This window comes from Bubalus bubalis, chromosome 14 (genome assembly GCF_019923935.1).
Source record: "Bubalus bubalis isolate 160015118507 breed Murrah chromosome 14, NDDB_SH_1, whole genome shotgun sequence".
NCBI classification, from domain to species: Eukaryota; Metazoa; Chordata; class Mammalia; order Artiodactyla; family Bovidae; genus Bubalus; species Bubalus bubalis.
The window spans coordinates 25,559,816-25,582,484 of NC_059170.1; the positions used below are offsets into that span (position 1 = coordinate 25,559,816).

Genomic DNA, 22,669 nt, shown 5'->3' on the forward strand with positions numbered 1-22,669 from the left:
GTTACTACTAGCACTATGGGTTGGCTGAACAGACCGACTCAACTTACAAGACTCTGGCCTTTCTACACCTTGCATACATGGAAATTCCTCTTTGATTTGTGGCTTTAATCACAGCTTCCAAAACTTGGTCATTATTTATGAGTCTGACTTTTATACTGACGGTCAAGGGGGCACACTGACTCGGGTTACCTGACAGGCAAGCCCTCTTTAGCTCCCAGCTGCCATGGGCTCCACGGTGATATTACACATCTCAATTTTCCTGCCGACCCACCTGGCTGGGGATAGAACTGGAGGAGGCGGGGGTGAGGGGGCCAGAGTCTACACAGCGTTAATGAGTACAAGAGTTCTGCTAGAAAATGCAGTGATTTCCCCCCCCAGACATGAGGCAGATTCGAAAAGGAAAAAAGGTTGGAAAAGAAAACCAAGAGCCGCTGGGGTGAGTGTTATGTGTGGGTGCATGTGTGTGCCGAGTCACTTCAGTTGTGTCCAAATATTTGTGACTCTGAACTGCAGCCCACCAGGCTCCTCTGTCCATGGGATTCTCTAGGGAAGAATACCAGAGCGGGTCACCACGCCCTCCCCCAGGGGATTTTTCTGATCCAGGGATCCAATCCAAGTCTCTTATGTCTCCTGCACTGGCAGGCGGAGTCTTGGCTCTATTTTCTTGCTGCTCAACATACTTGAGGCAATCAAGCAATGCAGGCCGACGTTACACCACTTTTCTAACAATCACCTTGGCCAAGTTGCCAGGAGGGTCACCTTTCTCCTTGTGGAAAGCAGCACACTCCTCTGAGGATGTGCTAGTTTGGACACGCGTTTGGATGCATGAGTTCCATGCCCGGCTCACACGTCCCACCCTGCCCTCACCTGCCCCGCTTGCTCTCCACCATCTTCCTCTTGCACTGACCCCGTCCCCCCAACCCATGGCTATGCTCTCCCTTGTGCCTCCATCTTAAAAAGCAATGCTTTTCAGAAAAGTGTATAGGATAGTAAGTGATCCACATGACAAACTTTTAAACTGAATATACTCAGCTCAAGAAAGAATCTTTCCAGCTTCTCCAAACCCGCCCCCCCATCCCATTCTCCCTCCCACTTTCTGCCTTACATGTGTTGGGGGGGGGTCGGGGCACACTCTCCTGCCTTCTTCATCAGATCACGGAGATTGCTATGCCATTTCTGCGCTCTGTGTAAATAGTCACGCAGTCTCTACCTTTTGTATATGGCTTCCTTCACTGACCACTATGTGATGTTCATCTGTATTACTGAGTGGAGCTGGAGATCACTCACTCTTAGAACTGCATTGTTTTCCATCGTGTAAACATAACTACACTTTATAATCCATTGTACTCAATGAGGACATGTGCGTGGGTTCTAGTTTTCAACTATTAGGAATAGTTAAGAACTATTAAGAACATAGTTTTCAACTATGACCCTGTCTTCTTTCCTTTGTTGGCTGTGCTGGGTCATTCTGGCACGTAGAATCTTGCTTCAGCATGTGAACTCTTAGTTGTGGCATGTGGGATCTAGTTCCCTGATTAGGGATTGAACAGGGACCCCCTGCATCGGGAGAGCGGAGTCTTAGCCATTGGACCATCAGGGAAGTTCTGACCGTGACTTTTTGAAAACATGTGTTCACATTTTGTTGGGCAAATAACCAGGCATGGAACTGTTGAGTCCATCTTTTTTTTTTTTTTTTTTTTTTTAAGGTTCTCAAAGTAGATACAAATAACGCAAAGCTGTTCTGGGCTCTTCTATCTAAGAAGAAAAGCAAGTGATTTCAACCCCTCCAACCTTATAAGCTGCTTCTTCTGGAAAGGGTCTGTTTTCCCTGCTAGACTGGGAGCTCCCCAAAGCAGTGCTGCTAAGTCCAGTCAGTCGTGTCCAACTCTATGAGATCCCATAGACAGAAGCCCATCAGGCTCCTCTGTCTCCGGGATTCTCCAGGCAAGAACTCTGGAGTGGGTTGCCATTTCCTTCTCCAATGCTTGAATGTGAGAAGTGAAAGTGAAGTCGCTCAGTCGTGTCCGACTCTTAGCGGCCCCATGGACTGTAGCCTACCAGGCTCCTCCAACCATGGGATTTCCCAGGCAAGAGTACTGGAGTGGGGTGCCATTGCCTTCTCCGCCCCAAAGTAGTGACCATTCCTTAAAATGCCCAAAGGCCAGCCAGCATCTGGAATACAGTGGGTGCTCAATGCATGACCACTGAGCTACAGGACTGCAGGCAACACTGCCTCAACCCTTGCAGCCTTCCCAACTCATTCTGGCCTGGCTTCTGCTCCTTGGCTTCATAGGAGAAGTTCTCACTGAGGTCATTCGCCCATGGCCCTCCTGGGCTTCCATCAACCAGCACTTCCCATCTGTGCCATCGCTACTCTCGCCTGTCCTCTAGGTGGGAGCAGCTCTGGGATGGAGCCCAGGGATTCTTCATTCTTCTTCCCCCAGCACCTCCCATAGGCTGGTGCCTGGGAGGCACCAGAAGAACATCTACTACTCAGATGATTTTCCACACAGGGAAAGTGAGCACCTGCCCTCATCTCTAATTTTTTTTTCTCCAATCAGGTTAAGGCTAAGTGATGTTCTGAAGCTCAGAATTGCTTCCTCTTTCATTAGCTAGACTTTGTTGCAGAAATTTCTGCTTAAAAAAAAAATCTTAATTTGTGGTGTAGAAAGCCATATAAAACTCTTTTTTTAAACAGAGACGATTCCAGGGAATCTCTGGTGTTCATCTGTTTATTTCACAGGAAATGGAAAATACAGAATAACTAGAGTAAAACGCATTACGATTATCAGACAGGAAGCAAGGCTGACTCGGCTCCCACCACACTGACTCTTCTGTTCCTTGCCACCGTCATCCTGTTGGAAGGAGATAGGTACATGCTTCTAATCCCCAAACACCAACAGGAAAAGTGAGACGTGAAGTCTGAGCGGCTTTTCGAGGGCTACCCAACAGGGCAGGGCTTGTGCCAGCAGAAGTCAGCTCTTCGGACTGAGCCCCATGGGAAAGGCAGACTCTGGGCTGGCTCAGCTAATTGATGGACTTTGGGGCTCTGATGGGACAAAATCAAGTTTCAGAGAAAGACAAATATCATATGATATAGCTTACAGATGGAATCTTTAAAAAATGACACAAACGAACTTATTTATAAAACAGACTCACAGACTAGAAAACAAACTTATGGTTATCAAAGGGGAAGTGGGGAAAGATAAATTAGGAGCTTGGGATTAACACATACACACTACTATATACAAAATAGGTAACCAACCAACAAGGATCTATTGTATAGCACAGAGAACTATACTCAATATCTTGCAATAGCCTATAATGGGAAAGAATCTGAAAAAGAATATATATAAAATAAATATATAATTTAAAAGATTTATATACATACATAATACATATATAACTGAATCACTTTGCTGTACACCTGAACCTAACACAATGTTGTAAATTACACTTCAATTAAACCACCCCCTCAAAAAAGGGGGGTAAAAATAGAATCAAGTTTGATTTAGAACAGAAGGCCAAATCCAGCCTGCTGCCTGTGTTTGTAAATAAAACTTTATTAGCAAACAACTATGTCCATTCATTTATGTATATCTGTGAGTGCTACTTGGAGAAGGAAATGGCAACCCACTCCAGTATTCTTGCCTAGAGAATCCCGTGGACAGAGGAGCCTGGTGGGCTGCCATCTATGGGGTCGCACAGAGTCAGACACGTCTGAAACGACTTAGCATGCATGCATGCATTGGAGAAGGAAATGCCAACCCACTCCCGTATTCTTGCCCGGAGAATCCCAGGGACAGAGGAGCCTGGTGGGCTGCCATCTATGGGGTCCCACAGAGTCAGACACGACTGAAGCAACTTAGCAGCAGCAGCAGCAGCGGGTGCTACTAGACTACAATGGCAGACTTGAGTGCTTGCATTAGGACTTCGGGCCAGCAAAGTCTAAAATGTTTACTGTCTGATCCTTTATGGGGAAAAAAAAAATTGCCCATCTCTGATTTAGAGAACAATCTAATGGCTGGATTTCATTCTATTTCCCAACTGTTAATACACTCAAGTTCCTGTTCAAACTAGTTCACTCAACAGGGAGGTTTTTACTTAAAAAATTTTTTGACAATCTTTGATTCAAGTTTATGTAATAGTTCAGAGAAAAAGTTCAGTGGTTTGGTTTGGGGATCAAATTAATATAGTTTCTCCGCCTGGTTGTGGTCCTTGAGCAGAACATTGTTACAAACCTGACCAAAGTGGGCAGGTGAAACAGAATGCTTCCTGCTCTGGAGGGTGTCTTTTATTCAAGCTTGAACATACTCCACTCCTTCTATTCCAAGAGTCTATCTGTAGTCCTTAAACTTAGCTAATCCTATTTCTAACAAAGAAACACACATCATTTGATGGCACCTAGTTTTCTTCATCAATAGGAGTAAACCTTCTTCCAACTTCTTTCATAGCTACCTCTTAAAACCTGAACATTTGGAAAGAAATACACTGTCCCGCAAATACTAATACATTTTCCAAGTCTGTCTTTTGAAGCTAAATATATCTTACAATAACATGGCAGCTGAATTCAGAACTGAAATCCAGCATTAAACCCTTTAAATAGATGTTTGATCATATATGAAACTTTCATCTCATTTTTTAAAACTTTTTATTAAGGAAATTTTCAAACATATGCAAAAATATAATACTATAATAAACCCCCACACCCTTAACCAGCCAGTTTCAACAAGTATAAATAGTCTGCCAACTTTTCCCACTCATCTTTCTTTCCAACCTGTTGATTATTTACTGTTTGCTGCAGTATTTTAAAAGCAGACCTCACAGATCATATTGTTTCACCCACAAATGCCTATTTGCTTCTGTTAAATAAGGTCCTTCTCCTTCAAACAAAACTGTGACACCACTATCACATCTGACAAGACTAATAATAATTCTTCATATAACCTAATACCTGGGTCAAGTTTAATTTTCCCCACTGTCTCAATGTCTTTTTATAGCTCATTTGTTCAACTAAGGATCCAAATATGACCATATATTATACTTTGTTGATAGGTCTCTTTATATCTGCAACAGAGTCCCCTCACTTTTTTCCACCCACCACTAGTACACATTTAAATTCTAATTGGTCAAGCAAGCCTTACCAGGAGTCACACCTCTTTAGCCCCCACATGCTTTAATCAACCCAGACGCTGACAAGCCTATAAGCCCTTGAGGCAGAGATGCATCCAGCTCCACCTTCCATGTGCTATCTACCACCAGGACCACTGTGTCTGGCCATCTCACACACTTTTTGCTCTCAAGAGAAGGAATTTAGGTTGCTTCAGCAGGCTAATTCACTAAAATTGTTTTTTTTGTGCTCTGATGGCCCAGAGACTGAATGATTTTGAAAAAAACACGGCAACCTTTCCTGATGGCTTCTTTTTGAAGTGAGCCAATTTAATCAAGAAATCACAAAGTAAATCAGACAAGCCTCGTAATCCATCTTGGTTACCAGTAACGACATTAACTGAACACCTAGATCATGGAGGGAGGACATTAGGTTATAAAAAGGATGACCAGTGTCCCTGGCCAAGGAGACTTAGAGCCTAGATGAAATGGCTATCCCGTCATTTAGACCAAAAAAAAGTCCAAGGAGGACAACAGATGCAGAACCCACCCAAACCAACAAACTGTGCCCTACCATTAGCTTAAGAATATTTGTGAGATTGATCTCTGTGATGGAATAAAAAGAGGAAGAGTCAGAACTAGTCAAACTAGTCTGATTGCTAGTTTTGCTAGTTCTATCATTTATGACCTATGCCATACTGAATAAGTCACTTAACCTCTCTGATTCTGTTTCATCATTTATAAAACAGGAACAATCCCGCCTACCACACAGTAGCAACCCTTAACACAGGAACAGAAAATCTTACATGAATGCCTAGTAGTAATGATGACAGCTAAAATAATAACAGTAATAATCACTGAATGGAATACTCTATGCCAGGCACTGGGCTAAGATGTCTTTTTTTTAAATACTTTATTAATTAATTATTTATTTGCTGGGTCTTAGTTGCAGCTCTTGGGATCTTCAATCTTTGATGAGGCATGTGTGATTTTTTTAGGTGCAGCATGCAAACTCTTAGTCGGATAATGTGAGGTCTAGTTCCCTGACCAAGGATCGAACCCAGGCCCCCTACTTTGGGAGTGTGAGTCTTAGCCACTGGACCACCAAGAAGTCCCTAAGACATTTTGGGTCTTCTGTTTCATCTAATCCTCATATTAGTCCTATGAAGCATCTCCAGTTGTCAGGTCTTCCAGATGAAGAAAGTGAACAAAGGTGAGTGATCGGCTCATGCTGACTCAGCTAAAGACAGGAAGTGGGTCACCGGACCTCAGGGTTTTTGCCGTAATCACAGTGTAATAATGCCTCCCAAATACTACCACAGTAAAGTGTAAAGGTGGGACCCAGGGCAGCATAAGTTACTGTGGGGGAAAGGCCCTCTTATTATGGCTATTAATTAGACCAATTATATTGTAATTTCATAGATACAGCATCCTAAAGACTCCACCTCTGCGCAATAAGGAAGCCTTGGGAGGCTCCCCAAGTGGCTCTACCCATGGCCTGGGTATGTTCAGAGCCATGATGCTGGTTTCCTTCCTTACCGAGACAAGTCTTCAGCAGTCTCCTAAACAGTATTGAATGAATTCTTTATTACAAGTGTCACCTAAGATATGTACAAATAGAGCCAAAATCAGAATTATTTTCCTATATAATCTCTTAATTCCTTTCTGTACACATATACAGAAAAGACAAAAGGAAGTTAGCTGCCAGAAGAGATCCAATTGCCTGCCACCACTACCCTTTGAAAGTCCAAGCTAGCCAAGGGGAAGAAGCAGCTGTGGAACTGAGGCCCTGATCTACAGTTCCAGCAGATTTCCTTGCCAACGGCCAGGTGAGGAAAGCCATTTTGAACCCTCCCATCTCCCCAGAGTTCCAGAGAACACATGAGGCTTCTGTATCACCCAGTCAATGCACAGAATTGTTATGCTGTTGATTTAAACCACTAAGCGTTCAGGTAGTTTGTTAGATAACTGAAAAATAGCCAAAAAACAGCTTTTCCAGGCAGGCCAAATATTAAATCTATGAATGAGAGGTGCCTTAACAGCAGCTTACTGTTGCTTATCAAGAGCAATACTACATTCCTTCCATTCAAAGACACCCATTGACTGAAACATTTTGTAAACCCATGGCCCACATTGTACCTTGCTCCACAGTATTCAATAATAATGGCAGGTAATATTTACTGATTCTTATGTACAAGACTTCATGCTAAACCTTTTATTTTTTATATATTTATTTGGCTGTGCCAGATCTTAGCTGCAGCACACAGGATCTCTGATCGTCATCAAGGCATGCAGGACCTTCTAACTGCAGTATGTAGGATCTTGAGTTACGGCATGCAAACTCTCAGTTATGGCATGTGAGATCTAGTTCCCTCACCAGGGATTGAACCTGGGCCCCCTGCATTAGAAGCACAGAGTCTTAGCCTCTGGACCACCAAAGAAGTTCCTAAACCTTTTATTAGTTAACCTCTACTAAAGCCCTCTGAGGTGGACCATTATTACGCCCATTCTACAGATGAAGCCAGTGAAGCTCAGAGAGGTACAGTGACTTGGCCAGGATCACACAACCAGTAAAGAGTGGCTCAGGACTTCATCCTCTGGCCGTCTGACTCCAGAATCCACAACCACTGGCCCCTTCAAGGGTCATTTTACTTTAATAAAGTTGCCTCCTTCTGAAAGAAATAATGTGTATAAATTACACATGTTTCTGAAAGAATATGTGTATTCAGCAAGAATATGTGTGTTCTTTCAGAAATATGTGTATAAATAAATGTGCCTGACCTATGGTATTTTCAGTAAACCCCAGTTCTGGTTAGTAGGAAACTTGTAGATGCAGAAGGAAAGAGCACAGTAAGCCCCATTGATGTTGGTTACTGTGATGGTTTGTACAGGCTTCCTTCATCAGCAAGCACCCAGGGTTTGGTAATTATCTGTTTACAAGTTGGCTCTCTTCCTGGCCTGTGAGAGCCATCACAGTCTCAGGTTCATCTTTGTAGGTTCTGGGATCGGCACGTGGCCTGGCCCAGAAACAGGAGGTCCTCAAGAAAAGTTTGCTGAATGGAAAAGAAATGCTTCATTCACCACCAGTGCGAACTTGCCTTAACAGGTACATCTTCTCCACCCATTGTGGGCAGGAAGGTACAGGAGGGAGACCCATCCGAGAAACGCGGGTACCAGTGGGCTCCTCAATGGGCTTGTGGCCAAGACACTGGAGAAGTCTGTGCGAGTCTGTGCGAGTCTGTGGTCGGCCACACGTAGAGCCGGACCTCCCAAACTCCCCGGCATTCTGAAAAGTCCTGGGGGACAACTGGAGACCCTGGCTGGAAGCCCCCCAACCCCGGAGGGGGCCACGCCTCCTCCCGCCGGGAATCGCCAGAATGAACGAAGGACTAGCTCTCCCGGGCCACCGCAGGAGGAGGAGGAGGAAGAGAAAGAAAGTAACAGGAAGTCAGAAGTTTTCCAACAAAAATCCTCCCCACTGCGGGGAGGGCTCCCCGTCCTCGACCGCCCCCGCCCAGTGAGGAGGGACCGCCACAAGTGCTCAAGGCAATTGGGGGTCCCCCTATTCTGGTTCCAACATGAAGAGCCCAGCCTGTAGATCCCACATCCGCCTTCTGTGCACCCCTAATTCTGCAAGAAGTTCCCAGGGAAGGACGGGATGCCCCAACTGTTACTTACAATCGTCTAAGTCATCCTGCAAGTCCACAAAGTACAGGGACATCTCTGAAAACCAAGAGACACACAAGGAGTTACGAGGGGGCTGCGGCAGGTGGGCTCAGGGACGGTTGTGGGGGTCCTCGGGCCTCGTGGGGTGGTTCCGGCTGAAGGGGAGGGGGGCGCCCCAGGAGCTGGACCCCATTCACCCGCCATCTTGGGATGACCTGGAGGCGGGGCCGGCGCCTGAGGGGCGGGGCCTGAGCGATAGGGGCGGGGCATATGGCTTAGTGTTCCGCCCCCTTACTGCCAGCCCCGCCCTCGAGCCCGGGCCTCCCCGCAAGCCTCGCTGCGCCGGCCGGCCCCGCCCTCTCGGCGAAGGTGGCTGCCGAAGTGGGCGGGGAGGTCAGGTGACCCGGCCGGCGTCTCAAGATGGCGGCTGCGGTGGCGCCCGGGAACCCGCGGCACCGTCCGGGCTGCTGAGACGGGGCTGCTGAGACGGGCCCCGCGCGGCTGGCGACGGACGGGCCGGGCCGAGGGCCAGCGAACGGGCGGCCGCCGCCTCTGCGCGCCCCGCGGCCGGGGCTAGGCCGTGCGGCGGCGGCGCTAGGGGATGCTCGTGCTGGGCCGGGCCTCTCCCTTCTTAACTTAGGGCGGCGGCGGGCCCGCGCCCCTGGCTCCCAGGCCATGGCGCTGAGGGAGCTCAAAGTGTGTCTGCTGGGGGTGAGTGGCGGCGAGCTGACCGGGAGGGCCGCGGGAGGCCGGGCGGGCCGCAGACCAGGGCGTGCCCATATCCCCTCCGCCCCTTGCCCCAGACTGGGTGCGGGACACCGCCTACCTGTCCGGAGCCTCGCTTCTGCCCCCTGGGCCATCCCGCCCACCTGGCCGCACCCTCCTGAAGGATTTGCTGTTGGTAGGGTTCACCCTTGCCCCTCCCTAGTGCTCAGGGACTCTTCCTGGCCCCCAAAGGGTGAAGAGTCCTCCCTGCCCTTCCATTGCTTCTGGGTTAAGAGCAGTCTTAAATAGTTTGCCCAGGTACTAGTTAGGAGTTGGCCAAGGCTTGCAAAGTAAGATTAGTAACAGGTCTTTTGTTTTACAAGCAGCATTAGTCTGCTTTTCTTGTCTGCTTGGTGTTTTTGAACTTGTGGAATATCCCTGATACTTAACGCAGATTTACCTTCCTGGGGCGGGAGTGGGACATTCAAATCAAAAAGCCCCCAAAACTGGTTTGAAGCTTCAGCTGCCTAACTTGTCAAGGCAACTTTGCGATTTCAGAGCCTATTTTCTGAAGCTGATGCTCTCTTACCAGAGTTGCTGCTTTAAAGACTGAGAAAGATTTCAATAACTTAGTCGTACCCCTTCCCAGATTGGGTGGGGCTGGGATGTATCAGGAATTACTCAGAAGTAGTTCAGGAGTTCATTCTTAACGTAGACTTGTTAGAGAGCAATTGAGTTTGTCACTTTGCACACTACGCAGAAACTTGGGGTCTTTCAGAAGATCCTCACATCTTTTGTAAACTCAGATATTGTCTCCTACAATACATTTTGAAATCTTATCATTACTCCTCTGAATTTTTATGAAAACCTCCTTTGCGTTTCTTTAAAATTCGCCTATCCAGGATGATTTTTCCAAAATCCTGAACTTGGGGCACAAGGCAGTTTTTGGTACGTGCCAGCAAGTAACTTTTTCTTCTTCACCTCTCTGGTTGTATTTCAGGATACAGGTGTGGGTAAATCAAGCATTGTGTGGCGGTTCGTGGAAGACAGTTTTGATCCGAACATCAACCCAACAATAGGGTAAGAGGTTATGTTTACTAATATGCGTCTAAAGGTGTACTGAAAAGTCCTTTCAAACAAAGGTGTGTTACAAGGGTAGGCATCCGCATTCTAAAAGCTAGTGAATTTGGAGACAGTGATGACCATCATCTCGAGAAGAACTTGAAACAGTAGAGCAAGGATTGATGTGTTTTAGGAAAATCATCTTTTAACTTGTGAGGAGTGAGAACTTGAGAGTGAGAGTATGGAATTAAAGTTTTACTTATTAGAATATACATAGAGTCTTCAATCTGTGAATAGGAACAGCAGATTTCACCTTGAAATAAGGCAGAAGAAATAGATCTTAATGCTTTTTTTCTCTGGCATGTCAACTAAAAGATACTTTAGATGGCTTTAGCTCTTCCTGAAAAATAGTTTGAAGTCTGAACCCTTCTCACACATTTCAGCACTATGGCTGCACATTCCAGTAGCCGTGATGAATTAACAGAGAAATATCAAAATGTAAGCCTTTTGGAGGTACCTGGTTCATAGGAAAAGTGAAACTGACTGGCTATAGGTTTTTGACTCTAAACTTTTCAGGCTGTTTAAACTTCGTACTGTTAATACTTCCTCTGTAAGAAGTTGTGTTTTGTGTCTTTTAATACTCGTGTTAAGCTTATAAAACTAGGTAGCTGCTATGCAAAGCCTCACCCAATTGGTTGTTTCCACTTAAAGAAAAATTCTGTTCTGCCTAATGGGGACATAATTCACAGCGTGCACGTCCATATTTGAAGGCGTCAAGATGAAACCACTACTGACTCTCTGAAATTCAAGTGACTTTGAATGTTCTTCAGGAAAGGACTGGGCGTGTCTGCAAGTTTGATGTGTGAACTCATCCTCCTCTAGGCCTGCCTGTCACTACCTGCGTGGGAAAGTGAAGGGACAGGAAGTGCCAGTAGGCCCTACTGCTGCCTCAGGGAGCGACACTCCTCACACTAGTCAGCCCTCAAGCCCCACCGCCAGCTCGGTTAGAGGTGCCGCCTCGCCAGGGAAGAGGGGGGCTGACAAGGAGGTCTGTGGCCCTGTCCTGGGCGGCCAGGCCTCCCTGTTTGGCCGCGCACCCAGTCCCTAAGCCCAGCTGTCTTCCCCATTTAGTCTGGGTGAATGTCTCACAGAAAGAGCGATTTGAGGCTTTCCCGTCATCTCCTCCACCCTCCTGTTTCTCTATCCTTGGCACATGTGTTCCTCCTTCACAATCAGCCCCACACACACCTGAGCTCAGGAGCAACCCCCGACTCCTTCCCCAGCCCTGCTCCCCTTAGACAGGGCCATTCCCCAGGCCTGCTGGGCAAACGGGGGGTTCTGGAACAAGAGCTTACTGCTTCTTCAGCCCTCTGCCAACCATCCCACCCCTCTGCTCTGCTGAAATCACCTTCCCTCAGGACCTGCTTCTGTCTCACTGACAAAGCCAAGGGCTGTTTCCTTTCATTATTGCTCATCCAGTGCCGGCTGTATGCCAGATGCTAGCCTGGGTGCTGGTGATTCGGAGCAGGGCTCAGCAGACCCTGGCCTTTTGGCCCACCTCTCAATTCAATGATAAAGCCTTACCGAGACACAGCATACCTGTTCATTTATATGTGGTCTCCACTGCTTTCCGGCTCAATGGTAGAGTTGTATAGCTGTGACTGAGACCCCATGGCCCACAAAGTATTTATTATTTAGAGCTTTTCAGGAAAAGTTGACAAGCCCCTCCTGCCCTCAGGTACCTTCCAAGAAGGAGAGAGACATACTGTGTAACCAAAGCACAGGAAGTGAGTTCTTTGGCCATTTTCTGTGCTCCGAAGGAGGAATGTGGAGGCCCGGTGAGAGCATGTAGCCAGGGCCTGACCCTGGCCCAGGGCTCTGCCAGTTCCCAAGGTGCCTCACGGTGAAAATATGAGGCACTTAGAAGCCCTGACATCTCAATATTGATAAATGAGTAGATTATATTTCAGAAGATAGTCTAGAGACAAAAGTTTTTGAAGAGTGGAAGGGAGCTATTGGCGATGTTGAGGGCAGTGAGTAGCATGGGGGACAGGGCGTGTTGGACGGGTGGCCCAGAGGCTGGACAGGCTGCAGGCCCAGGCCACGGGTGTTCTTTCTCTTCCTGTGTCTTTGCATGCTCTTCAGTCTTCTGCCTGCCCTTCCTCCTCTGCTGAGTTCACACCCAAGGGTCTTCCTCATGCATCCTGCCTGACTCCTCTGTGCCTTTCCCAAACATATTGGAGCTCTGCATATCCGTGACTAAGCTCAGGAGCTCCCTATCAGAGGCCTGGCCCTCTGCTCCTCTTTCCATGGACCTTGTGGTAGAGAGAAAAGGACCAACATGTCCTCTGGTACTCAAGCCAGAACCCTGGGCATCCTTTCTAGATCCCCCTCCTACTGTCCCTTCTCCTCCCTGAAGCCAACATGAGTCACTTGCTCCTGTCCAGGACTCCTGAATATCTGTTCATCCCTGCTGCTTTGTTGACTTCTAGACCTTCATCTTCCCTGGTGGTGGTCCAGACATGGACATTGCCACCTGCCAGCTGGTTAACTCTGAATCTGTTTCCCCATCAGCAAAATCGTAGTAATAACTGGCACCAACTCCATATGAGATACTCCTTTTCAAATGTTCAGCTAAGTGCCAGGGACACTGGGGCTCAATACATGATAGCGTTGTTTTTAAAATATTTAGATCTTATTAAAACCTTTCAAAATTACTTTTACCAAAGCAATGTGTGTGTGGTTTTTTTCTGTAATAGCTAAGTATTTTTTCTTAATAGTTAAGTATTAACAGTTCCCTGGTCCACTCTGACTCACTCCCTAGAGGTATCTACTTTTGTGATGGTTTTAGCTGTTTTTTTCTGATCTGTCCTCCAGATTTTTTCGTTAACACGCACATACTGCTAATTCTTGATCCCTTCTCTTCTCCCCCACCCCATCCCCCAATTTTAGGCATTATCTAGTGCTTATTTTCTTGGGAGATGGGAACTTAGTAATCCTGCTTCTCTTACCTCTCCCTGCTTCATTTGCCCTCCTCCTTTGTGTTTCCATTAAAGCTCTACCACTGAGCGGCAATGTAGCGTTTAGACTGCAAGGTCTCCAGCCGGTCTAGCTGCCTTCACATCCCAAGTCTAACACATAGTTGCTCTGTGGCCTTGAGCAAAGTATTTAACCTCTTTGTGACTAAATTTGCACATTTGGGATAATTAGTTGCCTCTAATTACAGAGTTGTGAAAATCAAGTTAAAATACGTAAAAATTACTTAGAATGGTACTTTCATATGGTAAGCATATGTTATTTCTTAGCAACTGATATTTTTTGATAAACTTCTAACTATAGTTTTTTTAAACTGTATTTAAATGGAATTAGTAGATATTGTTTTGTATCTGCTTATTTGATTCATACTTTGTGAGGTTCATCTATGTCATTTCATGTAATGATAGTTTATTCTTGTTCATCTCTGTACAATAAGTATCCCATTGGATAAATACACCACAGTTTATTCTACTGTTGGAATTGTGGTGGTTTCTAGTCAGGGTTTGGGAATTGGCAGGGAAATTCCTGGCTCAGAAGGAATATGTATCTTAACTCTAGTAGATGTCTTCTGAAGTATTGTGTCAGTTAATGTTCCTGCCAGCAGTGTTTGGGAGTTCTGGTTGCTTCATATCCCCTACAACATTAGATGTCATCAGTCTCAAATTTTAGCTGTGTTGGAGGATTGGTGGTACTGCCTTATTCTGGTTTTAATTCCTGTTTCCCATATGACTACAGCTACTGAACACATTTTCATATCTTTATTGGTTATCTGGATACGTTGCCTGTTTGAGAATCTTGTTCATTTTTCTATTGAGTTGTTAGTCATATTTTCATTGACTTATGGGTGTAATGAATGTATTCTGGATATTGTAGATTCTGTAGTCATTTGTTGCATCTGACTATTGCAGATACTTTCTCGCACACTGTGACTATCCTTTTCACTCTCTGGATCTTTTAATGAAGGGTTGTTACTTTTAATATATCCATTTGATCAGTCTTTCAATGAAAGATATTATGTTAGTGCTTTTTATGTCCTTTTAATAAACTTTGATTTACCAAAGTCATGAAAATACACTCCTGTTATCCTATAGAAATTTTGTTTTGCTTCTCAGATTTAGATTTAATTTTTACCTAGAATTAATTTCTATATGAGAAGTAAAATTAAGTTGTGGGGGATTGTCTTTTTTTTTTTTCTTTTAACTCCAGCAGAGATTTACTTCTCAATTTTTTTTTAAGATTATCCATAATTCACTGTTGTGTACTGAGAGCTGTGATTGTCATAAATTGATCATCTGTATTTATAGTGCACTTTTTATGGATTTTTTTAATTGTATCCCATTGATCTGTGTTTTAGTTTTTTTATAATTTTATTTGTATATTTGTTTTTATTTCTGACTATGCTGGATATTCGTTGCCGCCTGGGCTTTTCTCTAGTTCCAGCAGGCAAGGCCTACTCTCCAGTTGCGACGCACAGGCCTCGTTGCAGTGGCTTCTCCTGTTGTGGAGCACAGGCTCTGGGGTGTGTGGGCTTCAGTAGTTGCAGTACATGGGCTCATGAGTTGCGGTTCTCCGGCTGTAGAGCACAGGCTCAGTAGTTGTGGTACACGGGCTTAGTTGCTCTGCGGCATGTGGGCTCTTCCCTGACCAGGGATTGAACTCTTATCTCCTGCATTGGCTGGCAGAGTCTTAGCTGCTGAGCCACCAGGTAAGACCCAATCTGTGTTTTTAATTGGCTCACTAAAGTATAGTTTACATACAATAAAATGCACCCATTTTTAGTGAACATTTTGATGAATTCTGACAAATTGGGGAAGGAAATGGCAACCCACTCCAGCATTTTTGCCTGGAGAATCCCATGGACAGAGGAGCCTGGCTGGCTACAGTCCATGGGGTCACAGAGTTGGACGCGACTGAAGCAACTTAGCACGCAGCACACGTATACTTGTATGTATACATCTGTGAGCTCATCGCTACAGTCAAGATGTAGAACACTTGCATCACTCCAGTCTGTCCCCTCTTGCCCCAACCTGTATTTATCCCAATCCCTACCACAGGCTCCAGGCAACCACTGATAAGCTTTCTGTCTCTACAGATTATATGGAATTTTAAAGTTTCAGTTGTTTGTTCTTCATGTGCAAACATAAAGTTGACCTTGTGTCATGTGACTTGGCTAAATTCAATTAGTTCAGACATCTTTCTAATAGATTCCTTGAGATTTTCTTAGGTGTACCATCATGTCATCTGTAACAGGCAGTTTTCTTTCCTTCTTTCCAATCTACATGCCTTTTATTTCTTTTACTTGGCTGTCACGTGAGCTAAGACCTCCAGTACTTAAGATAAGTGGTTAACAGCCAAAATCCTTCCCTCATTCCTAGTCTTGCTGCTGCTGCTGCTGCTAAGTCGCTTCAGTCGTGTCCGACTCTGTGCAACCCCATAGATGGCAGCTCACCAGGCTCCCCCATCCCTGGGATTCTCCAGGCAAGAACACTAGAGTGGCTTGCCATTTCCTTCTCCAATGCATGAAAGTGAAAAGTGAAAGTGAAGTCGCTCAGTCGTGTCCTACTCTTCGAGACCCCATGGACTGCACCCACCAGGCTCCTTCATCCATAGGATTTTCCAGGCAAGAGTACTGGAGTAGGGTGCCATTGCCTTCTCCATCCTAGTCTTGAGGGAAAAGTATTTGGTCGTTTCCATTAAGCTGGATGTCTAGGCTCTTAGGTTTTTTTTTATAGGTGCCCACTATCAGGTTGAGAATATTCTCTTCTATCCCTAAATAAATGAGAATTTTTTTTTTATCAAGGATTGTTTGAATTTTGCCAGGTGGGTTTTTTATCTTTTGAACTGTTCTTAACACTTTATCGTTTTCAGTCTTAAAATAGTGAATTACAACAATCAATACTAAAATAACAAAGTGATGTTTCATTCCTCAGATAAATTTCACTTGGTTATTATGTATTTTTTTAATATACTACTGAATTGGATTTATTAACATTTTTGCTAAAAGTTTTTGCCTCCATGTTCATGACTGATATTGATCTGTAGTTTTCTGTAATAATAACGTTTCTCTAGTTTTGGTATCAGGACCTCATAAAATAAGTTGGGAAGTATTTTTTCATCTTCTGTTTTTTGGAAGATTCCGTGTAGAATTGGTATTATTTCTTCCTTAAAGGTTTGGTTTAATTCACGAGTGAAGCCATCTGAGCAAGGAGTTGTGTCAGCAAAATTTAGCTACCGTTTCAGTTCCTTTAATAGTTACGGGCCTATTCATTTCTTCCTGAGTAAGCTTTGGTATGAATAGTTTGTGTATTGCAAAGAATTTGTCCATTGTTTTGGTCTTTTAATTTATTGGCATAAAGTTGTTCATAATATTCCTCTACTATCATTTTAATGTCATTAGAATCTGTCTAGCTATTTTAATGGTCTTCTCAAAGAACCAGTTTTTTATTTTATTAATGTTTCACTGTTTTTCTCCACTTTTCTTTTTCATTGATTTTTGCTTTTATCTTCATTTTTTTCCTTCCTTTTCTTATTTTGACTTAATTTCTTCTTTTTTAGTTTTTTAAAGTGGAAGTTTAGAATATTGACTTTTAAGGCTTTTTTACGTGTATGCAATTAGAACTATAAATTTGTCTGTGAGTACTGGTTTGGGTGAAATATCATAGATTTTGATGATTGTATTGTCATTTTCATTTAGTTCAAAGTATTTCTTTCCCTTGTGAGTTATTAGTTGTTTGAAAGTATGTTTTCTAACTTCCAATTATTTGGGGATTTTCCACAAATTTTCAACTACTATGATTTGTGGTTTAAATCCATTGGATCAGAGGACATAACTCATTGAATATTTCAGACCTTTTTACATTTAACGCTTATTTTATGGCCTAGCATGTGGTCTTCATGAATGTTCCATGTTTAGCAGAAAAGAATATGTTCTGCTGCTGTAAATGTGTTCTATAAATGTTAAACAATCAGCTTGACTAATAGCACTGTTCCTTTCTTCTGTATACTTAACTGATTTTTCCCCCTCATTTGCAGTGAAAAGAGTGTTTGAAATCCAACCCTAATTGAAGATTTGTCTAGTTCTGTTTTTAGTTTAATCAATTTTGGTTGATATGTTTTGAAGCTCTTACTATTGAACATATCTATTAATACATTTTATTGTTTTTATTCTTGATAGCGTGACCCTTTTGCTATCATGAAATGTCCCTCTTTTTCCCTGGTAACAGTCCTGATTCTGAATTTTTCTCGGTCTTATATGAATACACACTCTTCAGCTCCATGTTGATTAGTGTTTGCATATCTTTTCCCGTCCATTTACATTTAACCTATTTCTATCTTTATATCTAAAGTGAGTTTTTGCAGACAGACAGCATTATGGGTCTCGCGTTTTAATTGGAGTAGTTGCACCAGCTGTCTAGTACAGTTGTAGGTAGCTGCATGTGGCTGTCTGAACTTAAGTTAAAATTTTAACTTGAGTTCCTTGGTCACACTAGCTGCCATTCAAGTTCTCCTTGTAGAAGGCTCTGTTGTACAGTACTGGTTTAGACCATTTTTATTTTTTATAGCTATCAATATTGTTTGGCTTAAATCTACCATCTTGCTGTATTTTTCTACTCGCCCCTTATATTAATGGTTCCATTTTATCTCTGCTACTGGCTTTTTAGCTGTACCTATTCTGCTGTTTTAGTGGTTGTGCTTTGATTTACAATATACTTCTTTATCATTCTTCCTTCAAATAATAGACAGTTTTACATATAGTATAAGAACCTTACAGGAGTATGCTTTCATTTCTCCTTGCTGATCCGTAGTGTTATTATTGTCATATGTTTTGCTTCTGCATCTTATAAAATCCATAGTACAGTTGTTTTTTTGTTTTTGGGGGTTTTTTGCCTTAGTCAGTGATCTTTGAAAGAAACTATTCGTCCTTTTTTTTGGCCCTGTGCCAGTGTCTTAATTCCTCTATCTGTGTAATAAGTCTCTCTGTCCAGTGGCATGAGTACTTCTGTGTTATTCTTCAATAATTTCTTGGCTATTCTTGGCCTGTTACATTTCCATGTGAACATTAGTGTTCTCTTTTTTCATACCAACACACTAATTCCCATTGTGTTTTTGATTGACGTTTCATTGAATTTATAGATTGGTTTGGAGAGAAATGACATCTATATGATATTGCATCTCTAATATATGAATATAGAAATGTATTTTTCCATTTGTTAGGCTTTTTTTTATTTTTCCTGAGCATTTTTTCTGCTTTTCTGTTTAGTGGACTGGTACATCTTTCATCAGATTTTATCCAACTGGTTTGATGTTTCAATGTAGTTTTCTGCTGTTTTTGTGCTAAATGGTATTGCTTTGAAATCTTTATTTCTAATCCTTAAACTTTTTGTATCTTTTATTGAGTAGGATCTCTAGTTCAGTTTTGAATAGAAATGATCATACTGGATATTCTCATCTTAGCAGGAAAGCTTTTGCTATTATGCCACTAAATATGTTTGCTGTAGGGTTTTTGTACACACACCTTAGCATATTACAGAGTGTCTTTTTTTATCATATGCTGGAGTTTTTTGTTTTTGTTTTTTTTAAGTGTGAAGTGTGGATGGAGATTTTTATTCGATTGCCTTGGTTGTATAATTATTCTTTTATGCTATTAATGTGGTAAATTGTTGAATTTTCATGGAATAAATCCACTTATATTGTGATATATTATTCTTTTTGCATATCACTGGCTTTAGTTTACTCTTTTTTAGAACTTCCATGTATGTTTATGAGTAAGATTGTCATGAAGTATCCCTTTCTGTAACGTACATGTCAGGTTTGGTATGAAAGTTTTGCTTCCCTGATGAAACTGTTAATAGTTGAGAAGCTCTTTTATGGAAGAGTTTGTAAAAAAAAAAAAAAAAAAAAAATGCTGCTATGACTTTTTTAAATGATTAGCAAAATGCATGTGGGCTTTGAGTTGTCCCTGTGTAATAGGGTTTAAGAAGTCAATTTCGTTCATAGTTGTAAGGTTATTCATTTTCAGGTTTTCTCTTTCTTGCATTGATTTTGATAGATTGTGGTTTGTTTAAGGATTTTGATAATTTTCATAAACTTCCCTCAATTTATTGGCAAAAAGATGTTAACACTTTATTCTGTTTACATTTTACACATACCCCTTTTACATTTCTGATACTGGTTTTGCCTTTGATGAACTCTGCAATCTTTCTTCTTTATTTCATTAATCCATCCATGCACCTATTTATAGTTTCTGTCCTGTTCAACATGCTAATTTTTTCTAACTTCTTCAGATAGATAGTTATATAATTGATTTTCACTCCTTATTTTCAGTTCTATTCCTTGTTTTAAAACTTTAATCATGACTTTTACCAGATCAAACTAGTTTTTATAAAATATCATTTCAATCATTCATTTCAGAATATTTTCAAGTTTCTATTATGAGTTCATCTTTGATCCAAACATCATTTAGATGTGTTTGTTGAATTCCAAATATAGGGAAATTTTCTAGTTAATATTTTTAGTGATTACTGCATAATTACATTGAAATTAGCGAACATATTTAAATCCTTTATTACTGATATAATTTGCAATTTGCCTGGCATATGTTGATTTTGGTAAGTGTTTCATATGTGTTTGAAAAGATGGCATACTTTATCTGCTTTGCAGCTGCATTAAGTACTTAACAAATCTAGAACCCTACATCTGACTACAACACAGGCCTCCCACCATCTGAACTGCCCTCTGTAGCTCTGGCAGTGCGCCGCCTGGAGGCCTAATTGTGGCTCTTAGTGTACCAGCAGCATTTCCTGTGGTCGGTGTTTGCGTGGCGCATTTTGTCTCTTTTTGTTTTTTAACCTTTCTGTATCTTTTACTTAAGGTGGGTTTCTTGTAAGCAGCTTATGATTTGAATTTGATAATATTATATATATATTCCATATAACTACCCCTAATCAAGATCCAGACATTTCCATCATCTTAGAAGTTTGTTTCTGTGAGTCCCACTCCCCATAAGTGGCAACTGTGCTGACTTCAGTCGCTGTGGATTAATTTGCCTGTTCTTGAATTTCACGTAAATAATACAGAAAGCACTCTTTGGTGTCCTATTTCTTCCCATAAAACAATGTTTCAGAGATTCAGCCATATTGTTGTATGTATCATAATCTTTTTTTTAATTGGTGACTGATACTCTTCTATGTGAACAGGTAACTGTTTGTTTACCCATTCTCCTGGTTATGGAGGTCCAGGTTGTTTCCAGTTTGGGGTTATTATGAATATAGATACTGTGATCATTCTTCTACAACTCTTTTTATAGTCATAGGTTTTCATTTCCTTTGGGTAAATAACTAGGAATAGAATTTCTAGTTCATAGGAAAGGTGCATTTATATAACTTAGAATGAACTTGCCAACTTGGTTGTGTCATTTTACCCTCCCACCTGCAGTGTATAGAAGTCCAGTTGCCCTGCATCCTCACCAGTACTTGTCTTTTTAACTTCAGTTTTTCTGGTGGATATAAAATGGTATCTCATTGTGCTTTTAATCTGCATTTCCCAGATGACTAGTAATATTAAGCATCTTTGCATGTGTTTCTTTGTCATTCACTATGAAGTCACTATTCAAGTCTTTTGCCCATTTTTCCTTAGTTTTTGCCTTATTTCTTACAGACGTGTAAAAATTCTTTACATATTACAAATAGAACTCTTGTCAGATATATTTATTGTGAATATTTTCTTGCATTCCATGGCTTGTCTTTTCATTTTCTTAATGATGTCTTCTAATGAGGAGTTTTAATTTTAATGACGTCCATATTGTCAATTGGTCTTCCTGGGTTCATGCTTTTTTTGGTCCTCTAAACAAGCACTGCTTGCCGTAAGTTCTCAAAGATGTTCTCCTATGTTTCTTCATAGTTTTAGCTTTACTTTTAGTTCTTTGATCCATCTCAGATTAATTTTTCTGTATTCTGTGAAGTAGAGGTAAGATTCATTATTTTCTGATGTAATTATCCAGTTGTCCCAGCATCATTTGTTGAAAGCCTTTCTATCCCCATTGAGTAGCCTTGGCATCTTAATAAATCATAATATTGAGTCTTCTGATCCGTGAACATGGTGTCTTTCTCCATTTACTTAGGTCTCCTTTAGTTTGTCTCTGCATCGTTTTGTATTCAATGCAGGAGTCTTTTTTTTTTTTTTTTCAATGCAGGAGTCTTAAAAAAAATGTTCTTGTTGAAAAATCTTACCTCAGTATTAATGTTTTTTAAACTACTGTAAATGGAATTGTAGTATTTTTATCTGCAGTATTTTGTAGAAACACCATTGAATTTCACATGTTTACCTTGTATACTTTAATACTGTTAAATTCATTTTTTTCTGATAACTGTTTTGTAGAGTCCTTACAGTTTTTTACATCCATGATTATGTTGTCTGAGAATAAAGTCAGTTTGACTTCTTTTCCTTTTAATTTTTTCAAAACCATGCTGCATTGTCTAGAACCTCCTACCATGTTGAATAAAACTAGTGAGCAATATCCTTGCCTTTTCCCAGTCTTGGTGGGAAAGCGTTTAACATTATACCCTTAAGTATGATGTCCACTGTAGGGTGCTCATTGTTAAGATAAGAAAACTTTCTTCTTTTTCTGGTTTGCTGAAAGTTTGTTTGTTTGTTTTTAAATCAAGAATGGGTCTTGAATTTTGTCTTAATACTTCTCTGCATCTTTTTAGATGATATTATGGCTTCTTAACCACCATTTTTCTGTGAATGTGGTGGATAACTGTGCTCATTATCAATTGCTAAGTAACTAATTATCCCAATATTTAGATTATCCCAATACTTAGCCACTTGAAACAACAAACTTTAATCCACATTTTCTGTGGATCCGGAATCAGAGTGGCTTATCTGGCATGGTTCTGACTCAGGGCCTTTTGTGGTGATGCAGTCAAGATGTCCCAGTTAAATCAGAGCTTCAGTCATTTGAAAGCTTGGCTGGGGTTCAGGATCTGCTTCCAAGATGGTGCACTCACATGGCTGTTGGCTGGAGGCCTCAGTTTCTGAAATCTTCACCATGTGGGCCTCTCCAGTGGGCTGCATGAGTGTCTTCATAGCA

The 22,669-nt window shown here is 42.0% G+C and overlaps 1 protein-coding gene and 1 long non-coding RNA gene across 15 annotated transcripts in view; one reads left to right on the plus strand and one right to left on the minus strand.

The window, feature by feature from the left end:
* Positions 1-9,018, minus strand: part of LOC102391382 — a 74,157-nt gene extending 65,139 nt beyond the window's left edge. For all 14 annotated transcript variants that reach the window (XR_006639963.1, XR_006639960.1, XR_006639964.1 and 11 more), the window contains exon 1: positions 8,788-9,018. This is a non-coding gene — a long non-coding RNA (uncharacterized LOC102391382). The remainder of the gene's footprint in view (positions 1-8,787) is intronic.
* Positions 9,019-9,286: 268 nt separating this feature from the next.
* RAB22A (RAB22A, member RAS oncogene family) overlaps positions 9,287-22,669 on the plus strand; it is a 47,343-nt gene continuing 33,960 nt past the window's right edge. Inside the window, exons 1-2 of the mRNA XM_006049029.4 lie at positions 9,287-9,486; positions 10,481-10,560. Coding sequence (XP_006049091.1) covers positions 9,451-9,486; positions 10,481-10,560 — 116 coding nt within the window. The 5' untranslated portion in view covers positions 9,287-9,450. The remainder of the gene's footprint in view (positions 9,487-10,480; positions 10,561-22,669) is intronic.